The following is a 24193-nucleotide window of genomic DNA, read 5'->3' as shown; positions in this document are numbered from 1 at the left end:
AAGTCATAGTCAGATATACACATCCATGTCGTGTTTTCACATGGGACGTCATAGAGATCTCAATCCAGTAATTGGAAGAATGATAATAAGCAACATGTTTACTAGGAGTGATATTGAGTATGCTTATCTCAGAGTCAAACAACAGCCCTTATCCAGAGTCTCTGTGGGAAATGGTATTCAAATTCAAGTAATGGAGTTCCAGTGCTTCTTCAAGTACAACCTCCTATGAACACTTCGAGCTTCTTTAGACGCATTTGTTGTCCTGTTTATCTATATCTTGTTGTTTAGCTACTGTACATGATCTATACAGTCAGGCTCTGGGACAGTGATGCTCCAAAGTCAGGCTCAAAGCTCTTGGAGCAGAAATTCAGACAAAGTGTTTGTTGTCTTAAAGGACTGTTGCTTTTTCTAGCAGAGGGGGTTTATTTGTGGAACAAGTTTCCATTCTCTCACACTGCGAATGAACGCCTGGAGAGAAGAACAATAAATGTGAGTGTCTCAGTGTCATAGGAGAGGACTAAAACCTAAAGGGAAATAACATGTTTAGCTTGAAAACCTAAACTACTTCAACGCCTTTATTTTGACACATACTGTCCCATGGAGATGTATGGGAGTCTGTTATGAGAGATCCCTGTGATTATCCTACGGCAGAAAATAATCCTTTATGATGTTTGGGGTCGTTGTCTCATGCTGCTAAATGAATGTGGGACTCCCTGATGGTATTTGGTGATGGATAAGAAAAAGATCTAAAAGAAGTTAGAAATTTTCCACTTTTGTTGCTTCTCAATACTGAATCATGGTCAATGTAAATTTGGCTTTTTTACATTTTTGACACATAACTTTGCAGAGATCTGTTTTCACTTTGACATGAAAGAGGCTTTTAAAGTAAAGTCTTATTAAAAAGGCAAATTAATTGACTACAATTCAGTGTTGAAAAGGAGAAAACTTCCAAGGAGTGGGAGATGAAGACTTTTTAAAACACTGTGGGTATGCTCCACTCTATGTGTGTGTTTTTGAGACCTTTACAGCTCCAGGAGCGACTACAAGAAGTCGACTTGCTATTTAATGCTTCTTTCCTCTTTCTCAGGAGGTGCAAAATCAGGAGGCGTTCGCTTCTCAGAGGAGCCTCCTGCTGCCGGAGCCCCATCACATGTTCATTTCGATGAAAAGCTGCATGATTCTGTTGTCATGGTGATGCCGCAGGATGATGGAAACTTCATGGTCAAGGTATGTTTAATCTAGCAATGGACTGACACTTGACAGTTACAGTAGATTAAGTAGATCAGTTTTAATTCACCACCATCACAATTTCCTGAATCGATATTGAGATTAGTCACAGATTTTTAGAGACACAGTGTTTTTATGCACTTTCACATTTGAATAAACAGCTTTCACGGCCATGTTGTGCTACATTCAGACTAACGGAGAAATCTTTGCATCTTTGCAAAGAAGACCTAAAATAACTTTCTTAATCGAATACATCTTTTGAAGGCAAATATATATATATATATATATATATATATATATATAATATTGAGGTGTAGCCTCAATATTATTCTGCTATAGGGAAATTCTGTTGTACATAATCAATAATATACATTGATTATGTACAACAGAATGGGCTGGCAAACAGATGAGACAGCAGCAAATGAGGCATGCTGTCATTATGACACTTACTGCAGCTCACACAACAATGTATTATGTTTACAGTGCAGAAAAGGGGTTAACCTGATAAAAACAATTGTGTTTTGCTGTATTATTTAAATGCTATAAATACAACTGTTGCTGTCACATCATGATACTGGCGGAATCTGTTTAGTCTCAAGGAAATACTGGAATTGTTTGGAAGCACTTATTTAAAAGATAATAATCATCTTTTTCCTCTAAGCTCAGTTATCTGGCATCATCACATGCTCCCTTGGATCAGAAATGCAGAGATGTAGTTTTCTTCCAGCCTGTCTGCTTCATGGATGCCACATCAACAATTTAATTGTCATGGGGTGCATGTGGAGGACAAGACTGGGTGTCAACAAAGGGTGAAAAAAAAGGTTTAATAAAGGTTGCCAACACAAAATACACAATTTATATTTTACAGGCGCATATTGTGCCAACAAAAAGCCACACCAGACCACAGTACTAAAATAGACTCATTAAAGCACTAATTAAACCAAACATCCTTTAAAAACACATTAAACAAGTCCTGCTTCTTTTGGAAAACCTTCTCACAGATTGCATTCATATTTCCCACTGACCTTGAATCTGGTGTAATTGGCTATAGGAGCTCTACTTCCTCTGCCGACATGTTTTTCAGGTGGTGGATTTAATATTGGGAAGTGACTCTTTGATCTAGCGTGCCAGTCCCTTCAGTTTCTGTGAGAATTGATAGGCCTTATCTGTGAAACATCCAGGAGAAGATTAAAGTCTTCGCATCACTGTTAATCTCCTCTGTCAGCTATAAAGGCACAGAACAATGATATCAGACTTCTCATCTGTTCTCTGCTGTCAGCTTTTACACCCTGGAGGTGCTCAGCTCAGGAGCCAAGTAATGACATAGGAAGGTGCCAAATGTTCAGGAACTTTTGAAGTAATACCCTGTATCTTAAATTTGACCATTAGTGACCATTAATTTTCCAGAGAATCCAGTAGGCTTGAACTGACAATCATGATATGAATGAAGTGTTGCCAAGTGGAAGCATGCGCTCCCGAACTGTACTAGTTAAACCATGCTCATTTATTTCTTTGAGATTGTTTCTTTTTACAGCTCTTTAATCCATCCTTCTTGTAGATGTTTATCATGATTATGATTTTATAATTTTTGCACCAGCATTAGCAGTGAAAACATGGGAAGAAATAGCGGGGGAATTTTCCTGCAAAGATGCATGGCTGGATTTGAGCCGTATAAATGTAGGTTGTATGTTTTATGTCACAGCGACACCTTGATATTTGAGACTTTGAAACTTGTTTTTGAAGTTGTGAAGCTTGTGGGTTTTTGCCGTGGCTCTGTGGTGGTCCTGTCTCCTGTCTCCAACACCAGAAGGCTGACAAGGTGTCTTGACAAGTATCTGATGGACTGCCTTGAAATTTGGTACAAACATTCATGATCCCCATGCGATAAATGTGACTGACTCTGCTGTTCCTCTGACTGTATTTTACACTTGCAGGTCTAACATTCCTCTTATCCAGGATACGATTTTCCAACACTTTCCAAATGGATTGGTATAGTATTTTGTACAGTGTATCGTAGTAACATTGATCACCTTCAGACGACTTTCCCTCTTGCACCAACATGTTGACTGTTGTGTTAGGTAATGTAATATCTCCGTGACTATTGCATGGATTGCTACACAGGTATTTGAATCAGTTTTTTCAAGCAGCATATTCATGTCTGTGTCAACTGCCATGCTGTCGGCTGTTTTGCTCTGCACTGCCAATCACAGATGCAGAGAGAGTCTTCTTCCTGAAATGGTCAGCAGAGGCTCAGTTGTATGTAAACCTACAAAGACGGCTTGTTTAGAATAGGACAGGGAATAGCAGAATAGCAGGGTTTTTACAGTCATGGTGAAATTAACTATCTTTATGGTATTCTGAGCTTAGAATTGGGCTTCTGGGCTTCTCAGTCCTACAATTGGACACTCAAAGATCTTCAGAATGAAAGTGTTGTCCACAAATAGAGGATAATTCACAAGCAAGTCAAAGGCACTGAGCTTAATGTTTGAGGAAAGACATGCACACCAACAGAGAGCTGGGCACAGCTAACAAGACATGGATTTGTTTTACTTCAGCGCCTGGCAACAAAATTTCAAGTGCATCTCAAGTAGCTGATGCTTTTATAACGGTTTTTGAATAGATTAGACTAAGTCCTACTCTCTTTTATCAATATTACAGAAAAACTAAAGTGTCTTTGTTGTCATTTTCAGGCCTTTTCCCTGTCACTGTGTAACAGTCTTGCTTTAGTTGGTAAATTTGACAAACAACTTTGTACCTTTTATTCCTCTGTGTCAAACATAAAAAGAAATATGAATTTCCCAGTTTTAAAATATAAGATCACTCAACTAGGTAGCTGGATCAGCCTTCAGAGAAACTAAATTTTGACAGCTTTCAGATTAACCATATTCCTCTGCTGTCTCAGTTCGACCAAAATCCCAGAAGAAAGTTCTGACTACTCTCTCAAAGTCCTGTTCCCTGTAAGTAAAGCCTCTCCAAGTGTTAGCTCTAATTCACAGCCAGATCAGCTCGCTTTAAAGTTTTGTGTGCGTCTGTAGATGGACTACAAAGTTGGCTGTGACCTTCACAGTTACAGAGCAGCCCGTCTGTGTGTGCGTGCTCCTCAACGCTCTTTAAGCGTGCTTGAGAGTGGGCACGGAGTCCTGCCAGCCCAGCCTCGTGGCTCGCCGTGGAGATAAGGGGGGTGGTGTTGCCATGGAAACGCCCGGGGGGTTGCCGATCCTCGCAGGCAGACCAAAGACGAGGTGGGAGTGTGTGGGATGGAAACGGCATGCAGACAACAGCTGTATGAATGCCAGTTTTGATGAAGGTTATTTAAATTTCACGAACTCCGTTATGTCCGTGCGCGACGTCGGGTCACACAGACTCAGCTGATACATTTTCTGTCAGCACGCTCACTGTTTCTGATTATCACGGTGAAGTGAAGGCATGGAAATGAGCAGCTGTCAGTGCTACAGAGTTTGGCCGGACAAGTGTTGCTGCAGAAGCTACACATTTCAAATTCAAATAAATTATGTGGCACAGGACACCAAAGGCAGTGTTTATGAACTTTCCCACCAGTGGAGGAGAAGATCAGGTGCTGCTCTGCAGACATGAGTACATTTACATGCAGATTAGCTGTAATCACATCATGGTCAGTAACCAGTTTAGGGGTTAATGAACGAGGGATGCAGGTTGCTTACCGGAAACACTGACACAAAAATAGGAAAAGAGACATATGAAAGAGCTATTCTGCTAATTATTTTTTGTTTAAAGTGGCACAAATCATTATTTTTCTGTTAACCTCAGGCAGTTTTTGAGTGTTTGTGTAAATATTATAAATATTTTATTACTGAGATTTTTAATTTGCTTCTCTACTTGTCTCCTGCATTTTCAGAGTAAACACTGCCAGCTGGTTAGCCAAAATGTCCCTAAATTTTTGTCCCATGCTTGCTGGTCACCGTGGAGTCTCTAATAGCCTCCTACTTTCACCAAGGGATCACATCATTTTTTGCTTTTTATAGAATCTGGTTAGAGCAAACTTTTTTTTTTCTGAGACCATTTTTAAAAGATATTATGATTTAGAGTTTACATTTGGCTAAGAATACTAATAAACCTGGAAGTCACACACGATACATTCACAGCCCATCGGAAAGTTGAAAAACTGACAATTCCATCTGTTTTCATACTTTCTGCCTTTGATAAATGCTATAAATTTGGCTTCTTTTACTTATATAACACATCTTTCAAACCCGCCGGAAGTTTTCAGGCTCCGAGGGTTAACAGTAGATCACATGTGAACAAACCCACAGAGAAAACCTGACTCAGCAGTTCCCAGAAAATCTGTTTTTGTTTCTGACCTGCAGGGTTTCTCAACTCAGCCATCATCAGTCATTTTCAAGACAACGCTAGCAGCTAGTGTGTGAAAATAGTGGAATATTTAGCCACTAATGATCCAGATATTCCTCTGACTAGCTGATAGAGACCTAAACAGAGCTAAAACCGGGACTGAGCAATTTAGGGAAAATATCTAAGACAGATATTGAGTATGATTTGATTTGTGATACGAATTTTAAAATCAATCTTCAGTACAATATACACCGTTTAATCTATTTAAAACATGGCTGAACATTATCAGATGAGGCGCTATTAAAAGCATGGTTGTCACAGCATGTAGAACCATTGACACACAACTTTACACCCTCAGTCAAACATGCTGAGTAATGCATTTCCTAATTTGCAGCTTGCTAATTGCAGTAATTCATATTGCAATGTTATTTCAGTAGCAATTAAATGTTCAGCCATAGGGCATATTGGACTTGGATTCATTAGGTAGACACAAACATGACTCCAAATGAAGGCTGATGCTGCTATACATGTGCTGAATGTATAAATGAGCTAACAAGTTGTGTTTACAACTTGACCCGCTGCCTTCAGGTGTCCCAGCAATTGAATTTACACAGTAGCCTAATAGAAAATCTGTTACTTGTTCCAGCAACAACAACAACCAGCCTTGGTTGTGTTAGCTTTACCAGTTTATTTCGATACATTTCTTCATATATCTTTCCTCATTAACCTTTCTGGCAAACAATCAGAGCTCAGACAGAAACCTGAAGTGTCAGTAATTCTACTTCTTCTTCAATAAGTCTGGAGTGTTGATTGGATTCATCTGCCTAAGCTGCATGTCAGCACTCTGAATGAATAATGGAGGTGCCCTATGAAGTCGCACTAAAATTTATTTCATATATAAACAGTTTCATATAAGTATTGCCAGCAGCTGCAAACCAGGCATAAACCACTGGAGTGTAGGAGCAAAACAAATCAATCTTTTTAAGTCAGTGAGTTATTCAGTGGCAACTGAGAACTGCAGTGTTTTTCAGCTTAGTTGTGAAGTTTTCTGGTTTCTAGTCAGCAGTCAAAGAGTTGTATGTTCATGAGCACTGCCTGAACTGTCCTAGTGATCAGTGACATCATACAAGATCCTAAAATGTGTGGCATTCCCCTCCGAGTTGACGGAAGAATCACACCATTGTTTTGGGTGAACGCTGTTTTTGTCTGGATGCTTTCAACTTCAAGTGTCACGTAATTTCTGTCTTAAAAAGTTCCACATTGCTGCCATATTTTAGTACGTACTTGTGTTTTCAGTTGCTTACAAACTGTTAAGTCACGTATTGATTTTTACTTTTTGGCCCGTTGCTGTTCACTGAGAAATTCCACCGCCTCACCTTTCTACTTTTTCAAATGTACTGCATGAAAATTAATTAAGTACATTTTTCAAAGACACTTCACAAGCCCTGGACATGCGTGGGACTACGCTCACAGAATCATTATTGTTCTTCTCTGTAGCCCTCCTCCAGTGTTCCTCTCTCTGCTGTTTGGAGCCTCTGCTCTGCCCGTTGCTTTAACTGGGGGTCGTGTGGGGCTGAAGCTGCCGTTTGCAGCTCTAGCTGGAGGGGCTTTACGCTTATCTCCCCTCGCCTGCACCTCCCTGCTGTCTCCTTCTCCCTCTCACTCTCTCTTTTTATCCTGTCTCCTCTGTGATGCTCCTCACTGCTCGCTGTGACGATTCCTCCTCATGAATTTTTCTCTTTGCTCAATATAAGTCTGCTGTTCCTACATCGCCCGTCACGCTCTAGCTTTCTCCTGCTCTTTCTTCCACTTCCACACCTTGAAACTGTCTTCTTAATTCTGCATAAAGGTGATATCCAGGCTGACGGACGACCACTGATGATGTGCGGAGCAGCAACTGATTGTTTTTATTGTTGTTAAATCATTTCATTTGGTTTGTGAAATGTTGAAATTATGCGTTTCTATTCCCAGATTTAAAGGTAAAATATTTGAATGGCTTGTTGTGTATGACCAGCTGTGATAATGTGTAATATAAACAGAATAAAACGGGAAATGTGCACATTTGAGAGGCTGTAAACAGATTTTGTTTGATATTTTGCTTAATAAATAATGGAAACAGTTAATTAACTATCAAGATTGTCATTGATTAATTTTCTACCAACTAGCTAATCCCTATTAAATGGTGTCATTTAGGGGTAATAAATGTCTAAATATGAGCTTTGTCAATAGTTTTACAATCAGGGTTGTAGTTTTAAAATTAAATTGGAATTTGAAACAATGCCATTAGAAAACTGCAAAGGCTGGAGTTTGAAGTATAAGGTGTGGCAATTAGTTATTGAGAGTTTAATTCAACTTTTTTAATTCAAGCAGATTCAAACTTTCATAGATTTTATGTGCATGTCCATGTATCATTGTGTGCGTCTTTCAGGCATACATGCTGTGTTTAAACTAACATCAGCCCATTCTTTTTCTTTAATAGAAAAACCTTGTGCATTTTGCAGCACGTCTAATCGAGGGTTTAAAATGTTGTTACAGTCTCTCGTTTAATGGTTTAAATCCACTACACAGTGAATGTCAAACTTCAACTTGATCTTCAAAAATTAGATTGCAAATCAAATCAAATCATGAAAAAATTGCAATTAGATGTTTTCCAACGTTCATTTAGCCTTACTTACATTTAATGTTGATAGGGGTGATAATATTGAGTATGGAGAAGCCATAAAATTTTTGCCAATTCTTGCTTGAATTTTGCTGTAAACAGTGATCAAAACTGTTGCATTTTTGTTGTTGCAACTCTACCACTTAAACCCAGCTATGTTAAAAATCATCAGACATCAGATATTCACCTTATTCTTGCTAACGCAGTTTCCAAGCCAACTGCTTTTTTGTGTAATTACTTTGCTCTTTACAAACTTCTCATGAGAGTCCATGCTGGCCTCCGTTTTTGTCTGTTGGAGAGTTTCCACTGCAGCCTCCCTGCTGTGCTGGAAGGTGTAATAAGACTGAGCTCTTGAATTGCTGACAGATCCATTCACATGGGATTAGCATTACTGCAAGATTTTGGAGCTGAGTGAAATACAGAAAGTTACTTGGTTTTATTTCCCATCTGGCTAAAATTGCAAATCTGGCAGAGGTGAGGAGGATTAGGATCACCGGAGCAATAAGTAATCATTTCAATTACCAAACTCCCTCAAGGAAAATGCAGCCCAACAATGTAGTTCTTATTGTAATTCTTATCCAAACTACTTATAAAAATGAATTCTTGATTTATTGACTTGTAATAGACTTGCACTATGCAATGCAAGGGCAAGACTAAGGATTATGTTTTGTCTCAGGTGCTAAATCTTCCTGCTTTCGACCCTCCTAAATATCTCTCCCTCTCTTAGGTTGGCTTCCTGAAGACGCAGCACCGCTATGAAATAGTGTTCACCCTGCCTGAGGTCCCAGCTCTGGGGAAAGATGTTTGTCCAGCACCACTGCCCAGTCCACACCTCCGGATCACTGATATCACACCGGCACCAGAGGGTGAGTTCAAGAAAACATAAACAAATCGGTTTGTGAGATATCAACAACTCAGCATTCGCCACAGTTGGGGGCAGAAAAATCTTACCAATACTCAATTAACACCTCTGTAGTGATTCATTAGTAATTTGCTCCCCGCCCATGGGAAGACAATACACTTCAGAAAAAATCTGAATTATGATAATGTAACTTAATTTGCTTTGTAATTATGTTGAACTTGTTGCTGCATCTTAGACTGATGGATTTGAGCTGAAGTAGGTCAACAGTTTGAGTAAATTTATCCAACACCACCCTAATACTAAGTATGTTTATGCAGCTTTTGCAACTAATTAACTTAAATAAGTACTAAGATTGCAGATAGAGGGATAAAAGGCCTAATTTATGTTATTATATCGAAGCACTTGACTCAGAGTCTAATCATCATTTCGGGTGTGATTAGGTACATTCAGTTCTCGTGCTTATTATCATGGTTAATGGTGCGATCACAGTATCTATCAAGCTTCCCTGAGGTACGACTAGATAAGATTTCATTGTGTTTAAATTGTCTCACAGCAGACTTGCCTCGGATTCTATTAAAGCCTAACAAACACCAAACAGCAAACTGCATATTGTTGCTTTGTTAGACCGTGGAGCTCGATAGAGAGGCAGATAATAGTTTACTGATCCAGTTGTGGTCAGTCTGCAATGTTTAACCAGCTGTAGAGAGCAATAATAAATGCAAGTGCTTCCTGAAAGTGGGGGCAGGGTAGCAAGAGTGATGATGCTGATAGAAACTGTAGGCGGTGTTCAACTTTGCCTATTTTAATTTGGGGAAAGGGTTCCATTATTATTATGACACTATAATGACATGTAAAGAATGTAAAAGTCGCAATGATCGCTGTCTTCAATGGCATTTTCTTGGATTGATACTCAGTTCTAGTAGAGAAAATCTAATTTTTCTACCTTGTTGACATGTTTTTAAATATGGATTCTGGTTTTCCAGGTTTCATATCTAATAAACAGATGGAACCAATCCTGTTAACTTGCTCTCCATGTCATTATGCTTCTTCAGACCCAATTTCTGATTCAGATATGTTTGTTTGAGCAATACCATGGCAGTGCTGGTGTGGTGTTAATCAATGATCGAAGAGGAAATTTAATAAAACCACATTCAATTTGTTTTTGCTGAAATTTTAGAGTTGTGGGAACCTTGTGTCAGTCTTGAGTCCTGTCTACAGGCTTCCTATCAGGCAGAATACAGCTCCATTAAGAAAAGCACTCAGAGAGCGCAGTCCTCCCCCATGGCTGCTCAGTCGTCGTGTGATTTCCCACGGATAAGTCCCAATAAGTCCACAGCGGTCGATTTGTAGTAGGATCGCACTTGTGATCGTCAGCAGGCAGCTGACGTAGCGTTCACTTGTAGTCATAGTTACAGTGACGCCATGCCGCTATCTCACAATGATAAAGAAATCTTTAACAAATCCGTGGATCCAGACTATAAGCCGCATCACTGCCAAAATATAATCACTTGTGTCATTTCTGACCTTCCTTGAGTAATGTTATGCACAGATAACCAGACAGACGGACAAACATACACCAATTGTCACATAACTCCGCCAAGGAACTCTTCTACCGAGAGCACATTGCCTGAGAGGTGAAATCCAGGGCAAAAAAAGTCCAGAATACACACAAAATGTAAATGGCACAGCAATATTATTATTCCAGTATGTAGAATTTTAATTCTGTTCCCACTTTTTGTCACATCTCCATTCTAATTATCCTTCAAACTCAATGTTGCCATAGCTTGTACAAGCTGCAAACAGATCTCCCAAATGCCTTTCATTACTTAAATCCCCTTTAAATTTGTTTGATTACGGCACTTTTGCCAGTCACATAGCGCCTTATCGCCTCCTAAACACACACAAAGCCACAGTCCTTCAGAGTACATTATCCAAATAAAAAACAAGTTTATTATGTGGCTCTTTTTTTTTTATTGTTGCTGGCAGACCTGAACTGAATACTTTGCGTGTAATTCTCAGCAGCATTGTTAGAAGCTGCACAGAGTTCCAGATGGCTGAGGATTACAGCAACACACATTTCAGATAGCGTTAGTGCAGCAACCATCTTTGAGAAATCTGAAGAACACAGCTGACTTTCATACCTATTTCTTGTTTGTATTGAATTCCTGTCATCTGTCATGCTGCCGTAGGTGGTAAATCCCAAACATCTGGTACCTGTGTGGGCTAAAAAAGCTGCTTTTGTAAATGTGTAACTACAAATTCCAATGTGTGTGTGTGTTTCCCCTCACCGCTAAACTAGCTAAAATGGGCCAAAGGCGATCCTCTAATATTTCTGGGACTCGTGCCATCTACATGCCTGTAACTGAAGCAGGTTGCTGACCTTTACTTTGACCCCACTCTCACACACTTTATTACGCTCTGCCTTGCGTCCAGAGCTTAACAGGTGTATTACGATGTTTGTCACGGTGTGCAGTTAATATATTTATGACTGTTTACTTATTGGTCAGCAGTGTTTATGTGTTTTCCATCGTGTTGCTCTCTTGGCCGCCTGTCTGTCTGATCCATATTGAAAACATTATCTCACATGGAGGGAAAAACAACAATCCTGTGTGTGTCTGTGATGTGAAACTTGGCAAAAAAGAGGAAACCCAATCTTCTTTGTGTTTCTCTTTGCGTTTCCAGGAGGTCTGAAGATAACGTGCGAGTACATGGCCCAGCAGGAGGGAGTTCTGTGTGAGGAGGTTCTGCTGCTGAGTGAGACCAACGAAGACGTCTGTGTCAAAGTCAAAGTCCATGCCAGAGTCATGGGTGAGGTTGTTTGTACAATATCTAAGTGACAGTAATCTCATTTTCCTGTGCTACCTGTATGAACCGCTAATATTGCACCACACTGTAGCCTGTAGATGGCCTTTTTTTGAAAGTTGATTTTTGAGCTTATGGATTTTGCAGAAGTTACTATTTCTCAACCTCTTCCTATTAGACTTTTTTTTATTAGAAAAACATTAATCACTTGGGGATTACCTTCAGTTAAATAGCCGGAACGCTTCCACAGATTATTTTTATTAGGCTTTTCTGCTCATAAACCCTTAAGGACCAAAAGGATTTTAAAGATTTAACTTATAAAAGCTGGAGTAGGCATCATAATGAAAACACAGCCCTCCTCTTGCCGCTTTCCGATTTCTGTCTTAGCTCGGCCATATGGATGCTCCATATCGACATGCAACACAAGTATATCTTAAACATGAACATGAAACTGAAGCAGGTACAGTTGCAGCTGTGAGTCTTGGACTGCAGTTACAAAAGGCTAATCTATGGGCAACATTCAACATAGCCACTCATGGCACACTTGCTTAGTAAATCTACCAACAACCTACTTCCTCAGCTGCAACAACATATTAAATATTACAGGAAAATCAAGTAACTAGAATAGAAGAACAACAAGCTCAGAATATAGTAGTTACTGGACGTGATTCTAATTCTATATCTATGGTTCACCGTTATGGACTCGTTGTTTATTCTCAGACTGCCTTTTTGATAAGTCCTTCTTCCTTGTTTTTGGGTTCCTCTGCAGTGTAGGATGTTTTTACAAATGCTGGAATCTCAACTTTTTCGGCCGTTGAATCACTCTCGCCACCATCTGAGAGGACATCTATGTGCATCTGCATGTGTAGGAAAGAAGTAGCAGCAACATCCTCTCTCTGAAAAGACCTGTGATTGGTCCAAGTCTCCCATCAGGAGGTTGATTTTCTAAAACCTGAAAACAAACCCAGGAGGAGGTGCAGAAGTCTATTTTCTTCTCAGACCGCTTGAATTGCAAAATACGAAAAATTACTGCGTGGATAAAGACTGTTTTGTTTTCCCAAGAATTCTTTCAAAGCAGTTTGGAAGCAGTGCTTTAAGACCTGTTAGATTAATGGCAATCCCTCTAACATTCATGAGTCTATTATTTCTGCCTGTCTTGGTGTTACAGTAACCACTGACAGATATAACTGAAAGGCTGAGCTTGCAGAATCATAACTGGTGAGCTGCCACCACCTGCTGGTGACTCTGCATTTAGGCTTAGAGCAACTTATACAATCAACAACACTACCTAAAAAAAATCTATTTCCATACACATTTAAGATAATAACACATTATAGTAGCTTATAAAAATCTCCAGAATTTACACTGTTGCTCAAAACAGCCTGTGTATGAAACCCCTGCTGTTGTGCAGGTACACAATAGTACCATGACTACTTACTTACACAGCCTGCTGTACAGATGCTGTAATGGATTTGCAGTTTCTACACTTAAATCACTGCCAGTGAGACTGAATTAGACTCTACCGTTCATATCAGCAGATGGAAAATTAGGTAAAGAGGGCGTAAGTGTTGTTCCATCTGTGCCTGTGTATATATAATAGAACTTGTGTGCGTATTTCTGCATGCATGCATGCGTGCGTGCGTGTGTGTGTGAGGATGAATGGTGGCTGTGTATTTGAGTGTTTATTTTTACTTGCACTGTGTGGCCTGAACATCTGTCCAGATGTCTGTGTGTAATTGAGGCCTGGATGAAAACCAGATCAATGGATTAAGCTGTGCCTCCACCTCTGCTGTTACTCTTATCTGTACTGTTGCTTTTAGATCAGTGACTGAATGAGGAAAATATAGCATTTTGGTGCAGGATCAAATAGATGTTGTTCAAATTAAACTGTTCTGTAAAGCTCTTATAAGTTATTGGATGTTGTGCTTAATATTGTGGTAACCAGGTCACTGGGCATTATGTTTAAAGAAAGCATTCCAGGCACCGCAAGCAGTTATCTAGTATTTGTTAATGCTGTGGTTGTTGGGGTGCAACTGTAAAATAAGTTATTTCACATTTGGCTATGGGAAACTGTAAAAGGCTTTTTTTTCAACTGGTTCAGCCACTGTAAGTATAGTTACTGCGTTTAACATTATTTTTAAAAAGACATGAAAAAAAAATCGTTGCATTGGCCGGGAATCGAACCCGGGCCTCCCGCGTGGCAGGCGAGAATTCTACCACTGAACCACCAATGCATTTGTGTTTCTTCAGTGTGCACTGCTGAGAGTGAAGACTGAGTGAAACACCGACTATGCCGTTTTAGGTTCTATCTTATGTTTTAAAAGTCAACGAAAGACTTTGAATGGTTAAAAAAAACATCGTTTGTGCTAAGCCCCGGGTGTTCTTGTGACAGTACTTACGAAACTGACTTGTTTCCTGAGTTTACCCATGAAATAATACTGTGGAGGGTAATCACTTTGTAAAAATCCGTAGCAAATAGTTTTAAGCTCTGCAGTTGTGGTCATGATCCGATATAATTTACTGCATTATACTTTAACATATACTTTATGTACTTTACAACGTTTAAGACTGGAAACCACAAGATGGAAGCGTCGTTGCATGTAAGTAGATACTTCCTAGAAGGAGAGGGTGAAGGCGGAGCTGCTTCCTTTAATCGGTTCTGTCCTCCACACTGCGTGAATTACATTTCAGTAGTGAGACTTGTATCAGACTCTAGCTTTAAAAAATAAAAAATGAGGTTTGATGAAGTAGAGCTTACTCCTACTGAAGATGGTTTTAACTCACTGAACTTGTGACAGTTAATTTACATCTGATACCGTGTCAGTTGCTCCTCTCCAGCTTATTGAACTTGCTGCTCCGAGACTAATAAAAAAACAGAAGCAAAATCACATCGCTGTCACCTCCTTTCACTTTTAGTTTAGAGTTTTAAATGATTTTAAGATGCTGCTGATAAAGCACTGCAGGACAGAGCTCTCAGTGACATGTATCATTTTCAAGACATCAGTCCACTCGATCTGAACCACTTTTCATACAGTTAAATAGTGAGCCATTCTTTAAAAGACTGTTGATATTTGAATTTAACGTTCAAACACACCTCTCCTACCAGCGATCCTTCAGATGCTTTACTCCCCAAATTCATGGATTTGCATTGCCATGGTGATGACACTAACAGCTGGCCTGGTGAACCAAAATAGTCGTTCCAAGCTTATGAGCATGGAAGTGGTTTTTATCATTACATGTAAGGACACAAACACAGTAGAGTCAATTCTAGAGAACCAGCTGTGGACGCCATTGTTGAAGCTGGAGTTTTGGTCGCTGCATGGAGGAGCCTGGGGACACTAAACTTGTTGTACCAGTAGAGGATGACAGTCTTGGTCTGTTTTTATCAGGGCTTAAAACAGCTTCTCGCTCAACATTTGGAAACAGGGCAGAAAGGAGCTTTTACTGATGTCTCTCACACCTACTCTGCAAGCGACTGCTTCACAGAAACCATCCACTGCAAAAAAATAAGGCGGACAGGTCTTTTAAAAAATCCTCTTAGCCAGGCATAGAAATGCCCGATTTGTTTTCAGATACACACCGAATGAACGGAATATTGAATTATAATAGCTTGTTCCACCTTAAAATGAGTCGTCATTGCTTTGTAGCAGCCATCAAATGACTGTAGTGTACAAACATGGTTCAAATACAACGTGGCTAGTGTGCAGTATGTTTATCCTTTTGGATGGATGGATGGATGGATGGATGGATGGATGGATGGATGGATGGATGGATGGATGGATGGATGGATAGATAGATAGATAGATAGATAGATAGATAGATAGATAGATAGATAGATAGATAGATAGATAGATAGATAGATAGATAGATAGATAGATAGACAGATAGATAGATATTTTTCTCAGCAGTCGTTGGTTGGGTTTTTAAAGAGTAAATGTTAAGATACTATTTCAGCCCCTTTTACTAAATGAGTATGTGTGGAGGTTTTTGTGTGTAATGATGACTTAACAATGTTTTATTGACTTAAAAATTGTCCTCTAGTTGTTATTGACAGACTGTGACTCTTCTCAGGAGCTACATCAGATACTTCCATTCTTGGTGTCTAACTCTGTATCACAGATATTAGAAACTCAATTGACTTATGTGGCATCCAGTTCAAACATCTAAACTACAATTAGAGCAGTCATGTGTGTTTTATCTCTGCCTGTCATGCAGATCGCCACCACGGTACCCCCATGCTGCTGGAGGGAGTTCGCTGCATTGGCATGGAGCTGGAGTACGACTCCGAGCAGAGTGACTGGCAAGGATTTGACTGAATCTCATCTTTCTACTCTGTGCCCCACCTGATGCAAACACACATCCAGAAACACACATATCTGCCATCTCAAAGGTGCACAAAGTGAACACACCTCATCTCAAATAGAAAAAAAAAGGTCACAACTGCCCATTGATAAACACATGTGATTAGTGCCACATACTGCTTCATCCCAGCCTCAGTGTTCAGTGTTGGAGCTCAGAAGAAATGCAGCTCTTCATCCTGAGAACATTAACATGAAAACTTTGGTCTGCTGTGACTGCTGCAGCATCTGGACGGACACTTGTCTCCACTATGGCATGCTCTGTTGTTAGTTAATCTGTGTTTTCCCTACTGAACCTCTAGAGGGCAGCAGTGCTCCTTAAATCACCCTCACATCCTTTCACTGCTATTTGTGCTCTACTTCATTCCTCTCCTGACGTGCAAACTGTAACCCACATGGATTTATAGGATTAGGAGTAAACAAGGGCTCTTTTATTAATTAAAAAAGCTTGGAAGTGACCCTAAAGGAAGAAACAAATCTGCACAATGTAGGGAAGTCGAGTTGAACTGAGCATGCAATGCCTTTGTTTAGCCATAAGGGGTCCCTGCAGACCACTCTATGTAATGCTCCTCTAATGGTCTCCATTTAAAGGAAAAGTCCAATTTAAATGGTTCAGTATGTTCAATCTTGAATGTTAAATCCCTTTCCTGATATTTCTGCTGTACTCACTTAACCTCAACCTGCCCAGACTACTTCTGCTACTGCTTACTTTTCCCAGACTGCCTTTTAGGAAATACAAAAGAACAAGTGTCTGTGTGAGTGAGAAGCAAATTTGCAGCTGTAATACTTGAGGGAGGAGAAAATGATGCCTCAAAACATGTTCTCCTTGTATATGGCACTAATCTGTTGACATATGTCTGGTTTGATCGTTGCAAAATAAAAGAAGCATCTTTTTTTCCCCAACATGAGGAGGTAACACCAAAATGTGTGTTTATTTTTGGTGTTTTGTATCTGTTTTCTCCGTTTTTGCTGAATGGAAAATATTCCACACAAAATTGAAAAAAATGGAATGATCAAATACCACAACTGTATAAAAAAAAGGGGGGGATAAACAGAGATGGCACAAACTGTTGATTAATTAATTTGTCAGTCATGTTGTTTGATAATGAATTAATCATTTCATTTTTCAAACTGAAATTTCAATGGATTTCCTGCATGTCTCTGTTTAATATAATAAATATAATATGTTGGGGGTTTTTGTGCTTTCTGACCATGTGAAGACCAAATTATTTACACATTTATCAATCAAAGAAGCAGTAGGTGACCATAATGTTATGTTTTAGGTGGTGTTTTCCTTAAAAAAAAAAAAAAAAAAAAAAAAAAACTCGCCTGCTTTGGCCAGTCAGACAGGGAAATGATTTGTTTCTTTTGCTTGAATTCATCAGAAACATGTGACACAAGTGCCTTTCACTGCACCGTCCTGTTTTTCTCTTATGTCTGTTTTAACCGTCTCCATCCTGTTTCTCGCTGTAACTAGACAAGCACTTGTGAGGTGAAGTGAGTATTGGAGTGCACATGTTCAAACGAGGGGAAATAAAACATGTCTGCGATCAGAAAATTTGTTGCCATTACAATCCAACATGACACCTGCCTGTTTGTAGTCTTTCCAGTGTTAAATCCCTCTTATTCCACCAGCTCGTCTCAAACAGGCGTGTTTGATTCTCTGTCCCTGATGCTGTCATCACAGTGTGAGTGCAGATCAGAAGGGGGCGACAGGCACTTTGTCTGTCAGCTCTGCTAATTTACATGTGTGCTCAAACAACAAGTGCCATGATCTGCCTGCACTGCCATCTCCTTTTCTTCTTCTTTTAAAAAAAAAAATCATAGCGTTTTCTTCTTGTGAATCAACTACTGCATATTTCTGTTTTGTCATTGAATGCATTCAGCCTTAAAAGAAACAATTCAGTGTGTAATTTCTCTTCATATTAGACCACGAGCTGTTGGCATAGTACAGATTAAATAGATTTATTTGATGTTTGCTTGTGCATAATAGGTCAAAGTTCCTCTTAGTGTAAAACTGATGTGCTCGATAGGTTACTGTTTCAAGAATGTAGCAGTTTATATGTTGATATCTGCTCCTCGTGTGTGTGATTTGTACTTTTTAATGTCAAAAATGAATAAACAAGTGTGTATGTTTACGTTTTGTGGCTCTTTGTGTCAGTTCATTGCAGGAACACTTGGTGGCAGCCTGTGCTACAGCAGCCAGTTGTCCCATAAGATGTACATTTACACAAAGTATTTACTCATTCCAGTGGAGTAAAAACAGGAAATATCATTTTTATGAAGTCTTAAAATCTTATCAGAATTTATTGTTATTTCATAATTTATTAAATTTACAGGTTCATCATGGTGACATTTTTGTTTAGCCTATATTAACTTATAGGAAAGACTAAATTGTATGTAGAACTAGATGTGTGACTCTTTCTAAATGATCAGAAATCAGCTCACAATGAAGTTCACGTTACATTCAACATGTAAAGCTGTAGAACAGTACAAAAATATCTCAACCTGATTGGATTAATTACATCTAAGGCTGTTAGTCTAAATTAGGAACATTTCACTCAGATTAAAAATAACTTCATTATTTGACCACCTTGTGTCTTAACATTGTCATTTTAATTTCTATATCTTTGCAGCATTTCTTTAGTTGCTGTATTTGAATGGGAATTTTCAGACAGTTTCAAAATCACACCTAGCTGTGTTTACACTAGTGAGGAATTTTCACGTTAACTTGGGCAGAGATTTACTGAATTAGTTTTACTTCAAGCAGTCAAACATTTATTCTGGCGAGAATAGACCATTCTGTGGGCATGAAGGCATCCTGTAGCAAAGTAAAACAATAATAATAATAATAATAATAATAAAAAGTTAGAAGGATGTGGAGTTTGGGCCTTTCAGTCAAAATTGTAAAACTCATTATAGAGATTTAGAGTGGTATATGAGTTGGCTTCCACCTCCAAAACTTCACTTCCATATTAGAGTTTTGCCAAAAAAAAAAAAAAAAAATAAAAATTACGGCCTTGCAGTGTATGAGACAAGGTGGTGACTGCAAGACTCCCACATATAGGGCTGTCTTTCTACTAACTGATATTTTGTTAGTTTGCGTTTGTATCTGATGTTCAGAAATTATCAGCCGATTGACGGGTTCAGAGACAGAAAAAAAGTTTGAAGAAACTCTGCTGAACCAAACAGCGATCTGTGCTTCCCTCTGAACGCTTTGTGTCCTGAACTAAACCTGGACTCTAACTCAGACAGCATCGCTCCTGCAGCTGAATAAAACCAAAAATCATTACATCCGGAGATTTCACAGCGTTTTGACTAAATGTCCAACTTTGTACAAGAGATGATGCAGGGCTGCAGAGAAACCAGACCTGTAAGAAAACCGAATGATTGTTTTGTTTGTTTTTTATTTTTCTTTTATTATTTCGTCGTTATTGGATCGTTTGTTGATAATGTTAAAGGTAAATCCCGACTAAAGTTGACTGGATTCAGCACAAGTAACAACAGCTCCTAATTTGTTTTTAAACTGTTAACATTTGGAAGCAGCATGAATATAAATTAGGTCAAACTTTTTCCCATTCCTATTATTTGCAGCAGGTCTATGGGCCTCGCAGTGTCTGCGGTGCTTCAGTGTTTGGATTCATATGGAATAACCAAAGAGAAACATCCATAAACTACGAGCTGCTGCAGGGGAATACAAGACAAATCGGCTCTAAATTATTCATGCGTTGCTGTATTGCTAATAAATATTGTTGATCGCGGAGCTGCAGGTGGATAAAGAAAAAAAATTAAAACTAAATTTGAGTATTAGTTAACCTAAACCGTTTACTTCAGTTGAGTTGCTCAAAACTAACGTAGTGTTATTTAAAAGTAACAAACTACATATTTTATATTGTTTACCTAGTTTACGTAAATCAGTCGTTATCTATTTTGAAAATGTAAAATAAAATGATCTGAATTTTTGTATTTTATTTATCTTTCTAATTTCAAATAAAGTTTTTTTTTTTTAATGAATTTACTAAACTGAAGTAAACCGAATAAAAATGCAAACTTCTCACGGGCTAAATGTGCTATTTATTTATTTATCTATTTATTTATTTATTATTTTTTTTTATTATTATCATTATTATTATTATTATTATTATTATTATTATTATTATTATTATTATTATTATACTCAGTACAGTTTTTTAAAAAGGCTATTAGCAGCACTACGTATACCAATTCATCTTTTAAAAAAACATTTTCTTCAATTTAACTGCACTTCTACTCTGGTCGCTGCTCGATAACTTCAAATGAACGAATTTATAGGTTACACTCTAAATACTAAAGCTTTTCTATATGGTGTTGTATTTGTTTTGAAACTTTACCAGCAGAGCAGAAAACACCATCAAACCTCCTGACAGAAAGTGGAGCAAACGCCAAAATGATGTTTTACTTAAATCGGACAAATGGTCACTTAGATGTTATTATAAAGAGGAGGCCATTGTGCCTGTCCATGCGGATAATAATCGGATTTATTTTGCAAAACAAACGGTGTAAAGTTGGATTCAGTCACACTCACAATATGCATTCATCCTACGCTACATTTTCTTTCCCTCCTCCTTTCAAGCGTTTTATTTCCACCAAGCTCTGAACGCCATCACTTATTTTTTCTCTCACTAACAAGCTCGGCGCGTCCGCGTCCAGTTCCAGACCAGCAGCGGTGTGGGGTTTTATAACGCGCTTCTACCAACTGTTTCCATAAACACAAATAACACCAAAGCTTGTGGGACAGATCACGTGTTCTGCTTTTAAAAATAGACTATGGATAGATGCATTTGTAGTCTTACAAACGCTTGAAATCAGCCAAAGCGTAAAATTGCATTTGTTGTGCCGCTTAAATGTCATACAAGAGAATAAACACGCAGAGAGAAATCTTCAACTTCTACTTTGTATTAACAACTAACCTGAGTGGAACCTGGACGCTCCACTGCAGGCGCTTTAAACCATCTGCTGACTAAATAAAGTCAAAATTATTAAATCTTGAATGAAATAACAGCTGCATGGACTCCTACATGTGGTCAAATGCCATTCCTGCAGAGATTTGTCTGAAGCCTGTGTGGGATGAACTCTGCGTGGCCCGGTGCCCTCCCTCTGACCTCTGGGATTACAGTAATCTCTGTTGATTGATCTGATTGATCAGATTCATCTCTACGAGGCCGCAATCCAGCCGCACACGGGGGGACGGAGATGAGGCAGTCGGTGCGTGGTGCAAATAAAGTGTTCTCCTCTGGGCCTCTGGGCAAATACAGGCAGTGAGTAGATCTGGGTAGCTGTAGGCATCAGTGTCATGTGACGCGAGAAATGCGACTTTATGTGCAGTAATTTAATGTAAGGGGGGATTCTGAGTACAACAGGAGTCTTATATCACTGAAACTGCGTTTGAACTTTAGAGGAATGGACTCAGATTTGATTATCATCAGGATAAACATACAAAGAATCCAAGTGGTTGTTTTTCCTTTTTTTTTATATTGCATTGGTTTCAGGTCAGCATGAGGTAAAGAAACTTTGTGGAATTATTATTTTATACTTTCAACATGATGAAGACGTTCACTGCATAGTATATGCACAAAAACTGCAAGTATGCTCACTGTTATTCTTAGAGTTAACACCATCTCTGACAGTTATCTGTTACAAGTAAAGATACAGCCTTGAAGTGTTATTTAAGTACAGAAATACTGTGTTATCAGTAAAATGTGCTCAGAGAATTAGAAGTAAAAGCTTTAATTAAGCAGAATGGCCTATTTCAGGGCATTAAACATGTATATATTGCTGATGCATTAACATAAGCAGCATTTTAATGTTGGAGCTGGTTCAAATGAAGCAAGTGTATCAAACAAATTCTGTCATGATGTTTTTGGTTTGTTGGGGTCTTCTTTCAAACTGACTGGGTGATTAATTGTTCTCCTGTACTTTTAGCTTTACATTCTTTGTGTATGTTGAAGCATAGGTTGGTTCCACATAGAAGCACATTTGTATCGACCAATAAACCCATAAACTCATTATCTGTGTCTATTTGTGTTGTAGATAAAACTGCCAAGAAACACTAAACTACTACATGTGTCAGTCAGTGTGATAAACACCCTGAATGGCAACGCTGAGGTATAATTAGGCATCAGAAGCAGTAGCCAAAAATCTCCTGCACTTATTAAAATATCATAATCACAGGATGACACAAAAATGTTTCCTAACACACCCAAAGACAGAAATCAAAAATATGAGCAGTCTTCAAAAAAACGTTAAATGTGGAGAAAAAAAAAATCTGCTTTTGGAGGGTTTTAGCTGTGCATCAGAGAGGGTGAAAACACTGGAGAGAAGGAGGAAGTGTGTGTGTGTGTGTGTGTGTGTGTGTGTGTGTGTGTGTGTGTGTGTGTGTGTGTGTTGCAGTGCAGCAGCAATCAGTCCCCTCTTGTCTCGCTGCTGAGTGCAGCATCTGATTGACAGTTTCTATTCATCCTCTGTGAGATTAGGCCAGCTGAAAGGAGTAACGACCCATGGCTGTGTGCAGTAATTACGGCCTCGGATAAGAAAAATAAGAAAAAACACACACAGCAAAACTATAATTATATAATCCCGCTCAAAATGCCCTTTTTCCACAGTGTTTTCAGAGATGTTTCACCTGTAAAGAGGAAATTCCACCCAGTGTTTCAGTTGTCCCTGCAACTGAAATTATCTCACAATCACAACAAACTACAGGCTGCACCATCAACATCAAGCTGGCAGAAGAAAATAGGCTGGTGTTTGATAAAGATGGCTCTGCATATATACAGTGAATGACTGTGAATGAGCTGTTTTATCTTCAGGGGAAAACAAAAAGTAACCTCACTTTATGCTCTTTTATCATAGTGCTTGTGATTGATTATGTGTTAACAGCTTATTTACCAGTGTGGTTCTGTATGAGTGCAGGGTGCCACCCCCATTTCATACAACTAGACTTAAGGCAAGTGTGTGTGTGGGGTGGACAAAATAAGAGAAACACCCGTTAAATCTGCCCTTTAATGCAGCACTTTGATCATTTTCATCTTTTGATTGAACCATATTATAATGTGAATGTGTGGCTGTTGTTGTGTTCATCCTCAAAATATAAGTGCATTTAGTTTTACAGGGTGGAACCAATATGTGCTCTTGAGAGGCCAATATCCTATTTCTAAACCAACGGTATAAAGATGGTGTTTTGTGCTGATGCTACATCTTTGTACTTTCTTTTCAGTTCTGACAAAAACTACTAACTTGTTTAAGTTGAATCACCTTCTAAAACAGCATTTAGGGACAAACAAAAAAGAAGAAAAAACACTCACTGCTGACATCCAAACCATGAATTTAGGTTTCACAGCTCTTTATATATCCAAGTGAACAGTAAAGTCAAGTATAGCAAAATGTTCTTTATATATATCCCCTAGATTACAAATTTAACTTTAAAACTTACATTGTCGTACACTTGCTGTCCTTAGACCCTTAATTTGAATGTCAAAGAGAAATTCGGGGGTTTGTTGGGCATTTGAATGAAATATACATTTGGAAAAGTACATATAAACATCTGGATATTGCGGTAATATTTATGTAAAGGCACTTGAATGTGACTGTAGGCTTTCTGTTTACCTCCATTGTGTGGCAAAGAAGGGCATGACTAGCAGGTGTTTGATAAAATGAGATTAAACATTTTCGTGTATCATTCTAGGCAGGCATATATAGCCTTACATGGGCTATATGTGTCTATTAAAGTATACTTTCAAGTTCTTTTTTCATATTGGGAATTCTGAGGCCTGCAAACGAGTGAGAGGCACAGAGTAAAAAGCGCGCTATATTTAAATGTAATTTAAGCTTTACCTACTGGGTCAGAAATGTCTGCCCTGAGCTCAAACTGATTTTCAGACCAGTGAGGAGCTGAGAGTTCGGCCAGAGGTTTAACTGTGCGGT

The 24193-nt window shown here is 38.7% G+C and overlaps 1 protein-coding gene and 1 non-coding gene across 2 annotated transcripts in view; one reads left to right on the top strand and one right to left on the bottom strand.

Moving 5' to 3' along the window:
- Positions 1-18372, top strand: part of adissp (adipose secreted signaling protein) — a 33957-nt gene extending 15585 nt beyond the window's left edge. Inside the window, exons 3-6 of the mRNA XM_023287840.3 lie at positions 1088-1227; positions 8940-9078; positions 11757-11882; positions 16092-18372. Of these exons, the coding sequence (XP_023143608.1) occupies positions 1088-1227; positions 8940-9078; positions 11757-11882; positions 16092-16192 (506 nt within the window). The 3' untranslated portion in view covers positions 16193-18372. The remainder of the gene's footprint in view (positions 1-1087; positions 1228-8939; positions 9079-11756; positions 11883-16091) is intronic.
- trnag-gcc (transfer RNA glycine (anticodon GCC)) lies at positions 14040-14110 on the bottom strand. Its single transcript has one exon. It is a non-coding gene; the product is annotated as a tRNA-Gly (tRNA).
- Positions 18373-24193: the final 5821 nt, after the last annotated feature.

This window comes from Amphiprion ocellaris, chromosome 23, assembly GCF_022539595.1.
Source record: "Amphiprion ocellaris isolate individual 3 ecotype Okinawa chromosome 23, ASM2253959v1, whole genome shotgun sequence".
NCBI classification, from domain to species: Eukaryota; Metazoa; Chordata; class Actinopteri; family Pomacentridae; genus Amphiprion; species Amphiprion ocellaris.
The sequence above is the reverse complement of the archived record's forward strand: the minus strand, read 5'-3'. Positions and strand labels throughout refer to the sequence as shown.